Source organism: Lepidochelys kempii, chromosome 12 (assembly GCF_965140285.1).
Source record: "Lepidochelys kempii isolate rLepKem1 chromosome 12, rLepKem1.hap1, whole genome shotgun sequence".
Lineage (NCBI taxonomy): Eukaryota > Metazoa > Chordata > Testudines > Cheloniidae > Lepidochelys > Lepidochelys kempii.
Window position 1 is genome coordinate 11,823,304 of NC_136391.1, and position 10,982 is coordinate 11,834,285.

The following is a 10,982-nucleotide window of genomic DNA, read 5'->3' on the forward strand; positions in this document are numbered from 1 at the left end:
ACTGGCATATATAGGATGCTCTAAATTGTATTGGAACAAAGCAAGGGAGGGCATAAGGTGACAACAATGAGGGACCAAGAAATTCAACTAACATTCTATACAGCAACAGACGTGACCCTGTGAGGCATTTATTCATGCAGTCTACCTCCACAGATAGATTTTTAGCAAGTGTGTGTGTACCTCCCTCTTTCAGAAGATCAGGAGGAATCCCTGTGAATGAAGTATTAATTGGATCAGCCAGCAATAGAAATGTAAATCCCAGGAGTGGGACTGGCTATGGGTAGTGGTGGCAGCAGAAAATGGGGTGGAGACTTAATGCTCCTAAGTGGGTTTGAATGATGGTGCTCAGATTACAAATGGCAACATTCATTTGGGAGAGCAGTGTTGAAGAGGAAGAGTTTCCCTAGGAACTAGTACAAAGCAAACTAATTCCAGGAAATGACCTAAAATACAGGGTTTGTCCCTTATGATACACTCTTTAAGGTACCAGGAAAAAACCCAACCTAAATGGGGGATGATGGAGGGAAGATTCCACATTCCTTGCAGAGTCTTGTAGCACTTTAGCTAGTGTCCTCCATATAAAACCAGAATTTGGCAGGTCACTCAGTGTTTGAGAGGCCTTGTATCAGGGCTGCATTGGAATAGCACAGCTGGTTATATACCAAGAAGGGACACCTGCCCCTTCTGATTTTTAGATGGAACAAATCAACAGCTTCCAGTTTTCTGACCAGGGTAGGCTGGTGGAAACCTATGTTCCCTGCCCTAACTATGCATTAAAAGGGTGTATTCTGGTGTAGGACCACCTCCCCTCCTGGGCACCTGTTGCAGAGTGAAGCCACTTGTGGCTGTTACTCAGGTCCACTCCTACCCTAAAAGACAAATGCAGGAAGGGGTGGGTGCTGGCACAATACCTCTAGAAGGCACAGCAATGGCTGAAAGTTAAAGCTACAACAAATTCAAACAGGAAATAAGGTGTACACTTTTAATGGTGACCATAATTAATCCTTGAACAACTTAAAGGTTGTGGTAGGTTCTCCATCACTGACAACTTCTAGAAGATATTGGGTCTTTTTTGAAAAAGAGAGATGCACCAGGAATTTGGGGAAGTTCTTGGGCTTGTCTTCTACAGAAGACCACAGTAGATGATCACAATGGTTCCTTTATAGTCTTGGAATCTGACTCAGTGAAGGGGTGGGCTGAGACTCATTGCCTCCAAAGGAGTTCTAACCCCCCCCCCCCAACCTCCTCAGAAGGAAACCTGACAGGCATAGCAGCAAAGGGAGGTGCTGAGCCTCATCAGATATTTGTTCTGGAACCCACAGCAGGATGGGGCCTTATCTTGTTGAAGTCCAGCACTGGCTGGAGCTCATCTTCACTGAGAGACTGTCTTCCCCAAGAGATGGGAGAGACTCTCATCTAACTGCAGCATAGACTTGTGGTAGTAGGAACTACAATTCTTGCCCTGGGGCAGTCTGTCTCTCTCCTGCTCCTGGGCTCTACCCCCTCACTTTCCTTCCACACTAGGCCATCATCCTTTAAATGCACTCCTGGGTTGGATGAGACCTATTTCCACTCATCTAAATGAACCATACTTTCTTTTTTTTAATAAAAGTTTGTTAATTAACAGTAACACACATGAGGCCTATCTTCTGCTGTGCACTGAGGATCAGATCAGGAGCCTTTCTGAAAGAACAACTTCCTCTGGTTTCTGTAGGTTAAGGGGTGAGGTCATTTGCTTTCATGAAATAAAGCAAGTGTGGTGTGTGTGGGTTTTTTTTTTTTTTTTGGCAGTGAGAATGTTCTACAGGGTATAGCTACAAGAAGGGCCTTCTTGCCCAGTATAACCCTGGGGAAGTCAATAGCTGCATGGATTGTCCTTGGGACCGTGCTTTTGGTGGGCATGTAGTATCCCTACTGTAGTTTCATTCTCTCAAACCTGGTTCATTGTTACTACTTTCTTGTTTCCCCACTCAGTGTGCTGTAGTGCAATTATTGCAATAAGTGGAAATAGACTTCTTAGTGGTAGAAGTGAATCCATTTTTTGTAGTTCCCTTTTACAAGGCGAATAGGGTGGAGTGGATAAGGGACATGGATTGAAGAAGCTGGAAGATAATCCATAAGTCCCCATTCCACTTAAAATCACTATTGGGGTAATTTAACAAATAAACTTAACTGGGCTGTAAAACTATACTAGCTGTTCATACTCCCTTCACTTATATATAGAATTTCTATCCTATCCCTTATGGACTTTTATAGAATGCTGTCTTCTATTTCTTAAAGTGTTTGATCTCTTGATAATATGATTTATTGCTATTAACCTTTAGATCACACTTTGTGGCTGTTCTGGTTTCATTTACTTTGTTCAGTTAATATTCTGTCTCTTCAAAAGAAATCTTCAAAGTAGAACTTCAATCAAATCCCACTTGTGTGTGTTGTCTTCCTGGGTCAAATGTATACCCACAGCCAGCACAATGCTGGCTATGGTGACAGAAGGTTGTTTAAACTGTTTCAAGAGGATATGTGTGCACAGTGAAAAATTCTTCTTGGGTTCATGAGTATCTATAAAACATGGGGGTGTAATTTTCAATTGTACATGGCTCATGTCTTGATGCCAAAGAGAGTTGTAGATGGCCAGTACTCCGGAATATCAGGCAACTTATGTATTTAAGTTCCCACTCCTGCATTGGTGAATCCTTTTACCCATGTAGAACACCATGGAGGTCCATGAGGTTGTGTGTGGAAATAGGGGAGCTTGTTGCAAGATTGAGGCCAAAGTACAGATTTAGGCACCCAAGTCTGAAAGTTGGGTCTCTTTTAACATTTTGTGTATAATTTTAAATTTTTATTCCATGTCCCATAATACAAAGGAAAATGGGCATTTTCCTTGAACTCCCCACTCTTCTTCCCTCCATGAAAATGGAAACTCACTTTTTGGGCTAAGACTAAAGATGGAGACTTTCAGTTCCAAAGCACAGATTTTTTTTTCCCCCCAGTGAGTTATGATGAAGGCCCCAGTCTGCAAACACGTACGTACGTGCTTAACTTTACTACCAGGAGTACTTCTATTGCTTTCACTGTCACTTAGTAAAGTTCAATGTGTTTGCTGCTCTGGGACCTTACAGAGAACAAGGTGCTAGAGTGCCAAACCTTGCCTAGTGTATATGCTAATATCAAACTGTACTGTTCTCTGCTATGCTAAATTCTATATATTGTAGCTTTCTGTCTTTTTAGTTCTTCAGGTTACTCACTTCATGAAAGCAGATACTTATTTCAGAAATGGTTAAAAAAATACAGCCAATATATGTAAATAATTCCCACTAGCTCCTGGCTAGTCTACTATCCTGTGCCTGCCTAACCTCATACTCTACAGAATCAGTAAACCAACAGAAACCAAGACACATTACAAATGGATGGAACCAGGAAAACATTCTCAAAAGGTTTTTGCTCAAGTGATTGACACAGACTGGAGTAAATGCATCTTGTTGCTTGTGCTCTGTTAGGGGGATCTGAACTTTCAGATTTGGAAATACCAGGCCCGTTCCTCCCACACTGTCTTTGGGCGCTAGTACCAGCAAAATCCTGCTATCCCAGATGGGTGGTATCTATTAAAACTATATATAAATGTTTCTGTCGTGGCTATTAATATGACACCTTTCTCTCATCTCCTACTTACCTTAAATACTCATATGGTCCATCCCCAATGTCACATCTAACATCACAGCCATATCAGATGTCCCTCTCCTGCAAGTAGTAGGGTAAGATTAAACCCACTTGCTAACTGTCTCCTCCCCCATCATCCTTGTTACTAGAGAATTTAAGGAGTCTTGCCAGCACTTATCTCTGCTCTAGTTTTCTGGCATGCTAGCTGCCAACTGTCCCTTTTGTCATCAGGTTGTGGACCGTCCATGACCCCAGGGTATGAGTGTGTAAGGGGCCTTACTGTAGGGAGAGCTAAATTAACAGTGAAGACCCTCCAGAGCTTCCACTGCAACAGGGAAGCAAAGTTTCAGAGAACTACCAACCATATAGAGGAACTGTATGGATGCCTCGGAAATATCACAAAAAACGCCATGCACACTCCCACGCTCTACATTTTAGTTATCTCATTGCAGCCCACTGTGGGCAGATACATTTATTAGGTGACTTGTAATCATTACCTGCATAATGCATTAAAAAAGAACCAAGAAACCAGAGAACATTCTGTTTGATATGGTCCTTCTCTCCTCAGCCGTGTCATTGTAACAAGCTAACTATACAGTGGAGTCCTTTTTTCCTCAATGGAAATCCTGTCATAGCCCCACCCACAATGCTGAGTGGCATTGATGAAGAAGGATATTTCCATTGGGTGGCAGTAGCTGCCAGTCACACTCCCACCTTGTTGGGGATGGTATTAGTACCAGCTGTGCTAGGGTAGAGGCATCTACATTTGTTCTGGGGATGTGTTCTTCATTCAGTAGTGTTAGAACAGGTTCTAAGTTTGTATTTTATACCTATATTTTTTTTAGACAGAGATATGGACTCCCAGGTGTGTCAGAACTTTCACTCTGAGTGTGAGGCTGTTGTTAATCACATAGTGAACCTAGAGCTATATGCTAGCTATATCTACTTGTCAGTGGTAAGGCCTTATTTCTTTTAGTATTCTAAAATAGAGAGTACAATGCATTGTAGACATGTGACAAAAAGAAAATTCTTGTAAAGATGTTTGGTTGAGGATAACAAGTTTTGTTAGGGCTAGTACTCTTTGATTAGTAGCTCTTAATGGTGTAAGCATGTAAGTGAATACAGGTGTGCTCTCCTTAGTAAGGACATGGAGGTTGTTGGGTTAGATCTTTCAGGATACAAAACAAACTCAGCTCATTTTCAATCGCTATTTAAGGACACTGTTGAGGAGAACTACACTGACTAAAAAACTCCTCTGCTAATGGCTTGTACCAAAATCATACATCAACAAACACAGAATTACAGTAACTTGTACATCCAGGTCTCTTAATAGAAAGACAAGTACTATTAACTCCATATGGGAGAATTCCTTACATGATGGAATTCTGGGAAATCCATGATTAACTCCAGGGACGTGGAAGTTCTGAGGCTCTGATGGCATAAACTCAAGGTTTATGTAATCATACAACCCCAAAGCATATGTAAGAGTTGGGGGAGAAATGAGGGTTGGGTAGGCAGCTGAGTTTTTCCACCCAGCTGTTTACTTCACACGGTCTATAACCTATTTAAATAGAAGTCTGAATTGTATTGTTTAAGTGAGTTCTGTAGAGTTTGTTCCTGAAAACTAGGCCTGGACTTATTGGGTGAACGGATGTTTCCTGAGAAAGGAAATCAAATAGTGGGGAGCTGAGGAAATTACAGTGCAGAATGAATCCAATGGCACCATGTGCCCGGTGAACAATTTCTCCAGCATATGCATAATACACATAAATAAAAATGTTTTTATAAATGAAATGAGGGTTCCTTGAGTTGGTGCCTTTTTTGCAAAAATATATTGGAGTGTGTTTTCTCCAATAGATCCATTAGCTCCATTTTCTGGTGTTCTTAGAAAATTGGCCATGGATGTTTCTGTTTCTGCAGCGACCATCAGAAAATCCAAAAAGAGAGCGTACCCTCTGAAGAACTCATCTGTAATATCAAGAACTACAAACACAGCCATGTAACCCCCAGGTGAGCGTGTGTTACAGGTCTGCACAGTGTCCCTTTCATAGAGGATGTGAGTCTGTTACAGCCGCACTGAGAAAGCTTTAGCTTTTAAACTCAAACTGTAGTCGCTCAATTTTTAAGTTCTGGAGGTTCTCCAATTCAATCCCCAGTGTGTGAACCATTGTGGCCACTACACTTCTACTTACTTAAACTACTGATATTTACAAATGCATTAGCACATGTCACATCATGGCACGTTCTTCTTATTCCCACTTCAGTTTGATTTTTTCCCCTGTCCTTCTGTGTCTTGACTGTTCTTACTCCTCTGTGTTCTGAAGATGCTCCTGTCAGCTACATCAGATTCTTACTAGTGTTTCAGCAGTTCCTGATTGTTTCTGCCACTTCCTCTTGTTTTTGCTGCTTTCCTTTGTCCCTTCCACAGATTTCACATCACTACTCTCTGATATCCCTGCTATCACTGCTCTGTGTTCTGTGACAGACATCAGCTGATCTGAACCTACAGAAACTAGAGGTGGGTCTGAACCAAAACCCCACATCCAAAAATACCTGAACTCTGAGGATGTTCAGATCTGGGTCTGGATGTTGCAGCTGGCTCCACTCTAGAATGGGTCAATCCAAAATTCCAGATCTAGACCCCTGAACTAAGTGGTTCAGGGGAAGTAGGACTTCAGAGCTTTCTATATAATAGGCAGATTATCAAACAGCTTTTCTAGTAGGTAAGTAACCTTGACACCATTCAAAAGATAGTATTGGAAACAATAAGACATTTCATTACAGGCATAATTCCTTCAAACTTCTCATGCTAGCACTTCTTCCTTGGGAAATTGGGTGTAATTACTAACTCCCTTTCTTTGGACTCAGTGCAAGAAAACCAGAGATTTTCCTTTAGTGACTTTGCTGTTCTAAGAAAGTATCAGTAAATCCCTAAAGTTACAGGACAACAGGTGCTCTGTATTTCTGAATCATCCGCTCAGCTGGGGCAATGCTGTTACAAACCATCCCCAGAACGCTGACTGGTTTTTGGCTGAGGGGTGAAATTTCAATTGGTTGGAGAGCCCATGACAAGAACACCCATCCTACTCTGAAGAGTATTAATGCCAGATGTGGAACATAACCCAAACTCTGGGTTCAGTGGTGTTTAAATTGTTAGTTTATACGGAAATTTATATCTAGCTATGAGTAGTAGTGTAATGGAGTCCCAGTTGCGTCAAAACTTTCATCGTGAATGCATGGCTGCCATCAGTCAGATGTGAACTTGGAACTGTATGCTAGCTATATATATCTCTCTATGGTGAGTGCTGGCTGTATGCTTAATGGTTTAAAACAGAAGCACTTCTAAAAGTTCTTTTCCTGAGCAATGCTCTGAACTGCAGCTGTCTGGGGCAAAATTTAGAAGCTGTTTTTTTGTTTTAAATTTTTTTTAATTTTTAAAAAGTACTGCGGGGGGGGGGGGAGACCTGTTAGATCTCTCTGCTAAATCAGGATGGTTTCTCATCATACTTCTATCTTTTTAAATTTGGTGGATAGTTTGTACAGCTTTCAAAGCCCTAAATCATAGTTTCCACAGGCTAATAAATCTTATCAAAAGTCTTTTGTGATATTCAGTCTATGTCTGTACATAATTCCTAGCTATCCTCCAAGGCACCAGCCTAAATGTCTTGTCGTACTTGATGTCTATACTTGTCAAATATCTATAGACTTGCTATGTCTGTCTGCCCTAGCTTGGTCCTCTCTAAAGCAAACTGTAGATATTCAGCCCTTCTAATATTTCTAATTTAATTAATCTAGTCCCCCCAAAATACTTATTGCTTTACACTCCACTCAGGCTAGTTTTCCTACAACTTCTGAAAAATATGCAGCTCAAAACTGAGCACCACTTTCTGGCATGGGGCGCTCACACATATATAGAGGGGAAATACTATCCAGTTACAAGTGTAGTTTAGATTTGAACTGTATATTGTTACTATGTAGCAGTATGCAGTTACCAGGTAGGAAGCCTTTTTGAAAATGAGAATTTTATTCTTCTGAGGAGAAACTGATATTTCAACATTTGTTTTTTGTCTTGAATTAGGATGAAACTGTGAGATTTTTGTAGAACAAAAAGCCTCAATTAGGAAACACTGTAACATTTTGCCTGGACACTCAAAATGTTTTGTTTCAGGTTGGTTTGACAATGACCTGCATCTGCCTGAGCTGCCTCATGGGAGTTGTAGTCCACCCTGGGAGTCTGAAATAGAAAACTACATCTCCCATGTTACACTGTGGCCATTCAGCACTTCCAAGCAAGTGGTTGGCCAGAGTGTGAAGGAGGAAGTAGGGAAAAGAGAGCTCTAAATCTGAGGTGGCTGAGGCAGTAGCAGGGAAGGGGCTGTCACTGTAATTCCCATTGTATAATCACTTAAGAATATATGTGCCTATTGCACTTTAATGTTTCAATTGCTTTTAAAATGGTGTGGCTGCGTGCATTGTGGATAACTTGATGAAGCTATCTGCTCAATGAGCAGCTCAGAGTGTTCTTATATGGAGATGGGGGACATAATTCAACAAAAGCAAATGGTAGCAAATTCAGAACTGATTTAAAAGGCTGTATTTGTTCACTGAATGTGTAATTAGACTGTGGGATGCATTACCACAGATGTTGTCAAGGCCAAGAATTTATTATTATTCATAGAGGGATTGGATGGTTATATGGATAACAAGAATACCTAGAGTTTGAAACAGTTAATACAGAAGTTTTGGAATGGATAAAAACCTCATACTTCAGCATTTAAACAAATCTCTTCTTATTAGTTTTAGGATGAGACATCCATGGGGAGGCAGATTGCATCACCCGTGCCTAATGTGGGGTCCCTGGACCTTTCTTTGTAGTAACTGATGCTAGCTACTGTCAGAGACGAGATACTGGATTAGATGGGCTATAGAGTTAGGCAGTTCCTACACTAGTGTTCAGACAATGTCCATTGCGTACACACCTTATTACACATGGCATTCAATAGGTAGCTGAACATTTAACTGACAACTCGTGCCTCACCTGGATCCATGTCTAATGACAGATCTGAATATATAGTCTCTCCCTTTAGGTCTAATTTCCTCCACTGATTTCCTGTCCCTCTCCCCAGTCCTGTTACTTTGACCGTGATGACGTGGCCTTGAGGTACATGGCCCAGTTCCAGAGGAAGCAGTCCCACAAGGAAAGGGAACATGCAGAGAAGTTCCTGAAATACCAGAACAGACGAGGAGGACGTATTATTCTGCAGGACATAAAGGTGAGAAACAAATCAGGATGTAAGAGAAGGATCTCTGGAACTAAGGAGTTTAAATATTTGTTTTAGGTATACTTTTTGGCTGTAATTGATGGACTCCTACATGAATGTGACCGATGAGCTAAAGTAACAGCCAAATATTTAGAAAGCTGTCTGACCCATTTGCCTAGCTTTCTGACAAGAGGTATGGGCTTCAGAAATAGGTGTATTCGTGTCTCTTCTTGGAGGAGAGGGGTGGCTGGCATCTGCTAATCTTTGTGGTAAAGAGGCGGTGTTTTGAGGAAAGTGTTTGGATGAGAAAACCAAGGTAAATGTCCTGCCAAGTTGATAGTCATACAGGTCTACCAGTGCAAGACGCTTGCAGCACACCAGCCTGAGTAAATTTTAGCTCTAACTGGTGTTACCACAGTCTGATACAGCATTGAGGATATATCTTTAAGTAGGAATAACTAAGAAAACAAGTTAAACAAAAGCCCAGTGAGGGGAGTGAACTCCCTGTGCCAGTGAAGCACATGGGTGAAGCAGTGGGGCTTGGCCAAACAGAGGTATTGCATACTACAGAAGGCACAGACTTCAGTAAGTGAAGCTAGAAGGCCATTTGTGAAAGGGCACATAATTTTCTGTTTGGGCTTGTGCAGAAGCCAGAGTGGGATGAGTGGGGGAACAGCCTGGAGGCTCTGCAATGTGCCCTCCAGCTGGAGAAGACTCTGAACCAGGCCCTGCTGGACTTGCATAAGCTGGCTACAGAGCAGAATGACCCTCATGTGAGTATGTATGCGAGTTGAGACTGAAGCAGAGATGTAGCGTATGTTCCCATATACCTTTTCTGGGTGGGGAGTGGGAGATTTCTAATATGACCACAGTAGCTGTTGGCCTGTTTAGAGTCTTTCAAACTAGAAGACATTTATCTTTTTGAGATTCCCTAACTTACCAGTTTCACCATGTAATGGTAATCTCACAAAATGGAGGGAGTTTTAACTGCAAGCGCTCAATGACATACTATTGACACAATATCTGTCCCTATGTAGTTGGCCATGAACATGCTGCTTGGCACTCAACCTTGCACTGAGAAGCAGGCCCAAGTCCTCAATGGAGCTATGCTGGTTTGACAAGTGGCGTCAAAAGTGACCTCTACTAAATGAGGATCTGGTCCACAATGGAATCTTCTGTCAATGATTTTTGATGGAAAATGTGGTTTCTATGTAAGCAGTGTCAGGATGAGCTCCACCCTGACATCTGGTGGTGGCAAATTGTGGAAAAGAACTTCAGGGGCCGATCTCATTTGCATAGGCACACCCACCCCACCTAGAATGAGGCCATAGCTGCCCAAATAGTCACTTTGGCTGCTGTGGGATCCTCAGTGTCTCTGTTATTGCGGCTTGTAGGCCGCAGAGCGGACAGAGCGAAGCAGTTCGTGGGGCGGCTGGTGGAGCGGAGCGGAGTGAAGGCCTATGGAGCTGTGGGGCGGTCAGCTTCAGATCCTGTAAGGTGCCTCTTACCCCCCCCCCCCGCCATCTCCACCCAGGTTGGGAGGTAAAGCTCTGCAGATAAAATTTCGAACTCTGGGGCTGCCCTGACCAGGGACAGAGACTTTTGGGTCATTGGACTTTTGGGACTTTGGGTGATTTGGGGTTGCTGGACTCAAGAACCAAAGGGAAAGGGCATGCCCCAATTTCCTTGGGGTGGGTTTTTTGCTCATGGGTAGTGTTATGAATCCTGTTGGTGCTGTTTCCCCAACATAATGCCACATTGTTTCTCTCTGTTATTAAAAGGCTTTTTGCTACACTCAGACTATGTGCTTGCGAGAGGGGAAGTATTGCCTCTTGGAGGCGCCCAGCGGGGGTGGTATATATTTGTCCCAGGTCACTGGGTGGGGGCTCGAGCCAGTTTGCATTGTGTTATTGGAATGGATCCCCTAGATATTGAACTCGGCCCTTGTTGCTGCCAACTTTGACAGGCAGAAGGGTTACATCTACAAAACTGAAAAGTTTCCATTGGAGAAACCTCTTTCTGCCAATATCTTTCAGATTTCTGTTGGAGAAAATCTGAACC

At 42.4% G+C, this 10,982-nt stretch overlaps 1 protein-coding gene across 1 annotated transcript; it reads left to right on the top strand.

Annotated features, from left to right (window-relative positions):
• Positions 1–4,513: 4,513 nt before the first annotated feature.
• On the top strand, positions 4,514–10,280 carry LOC140896526 (ferritin heavy chain A). Its single transcript, XM_073308452.2, has 3 exons — positions 4,514–4,615; positions 8,787–8,933; positions 9,569–10,280. The coding sequence occupies exons 1-3, from the start codon at positions 4,514–4,516 to the stop codon at positions 9,713–9,715; spliced, it is 396 nt and encodes a 131-aa protein (XP_073164553.2). The 3' UTR covers positions 9,716–10,280.
• Positions 10,281–10,982: the final 702 nt, after the last annotated feature.

Excerpts from the sequence above, each read along its gene's own strand:
- LOC140896526 (XM_073308452.2), top strand. The coding sequence starts at position 4,514 with ATGGACTCCCAGGTGTGTCAGAACTTTCACTCTGAGTGTGAGGCTGTT. Across the intron at positions 4,616-8,786 it reads GCTATATCTACTTGTCAGTG|TCCTGTTACTTTGACCGTGA; the intron begins GTAAGGCCTTAT and ends CCCTCTCCCCAG. Across the intron at positions 8,934-9,568 it reads TTATTCTGCAGGACATAAAG|AAGCCAGAGTGGGATGAGTG; the intron begins GTGAGAAACAAA and ends GGGCTTGTGCAG.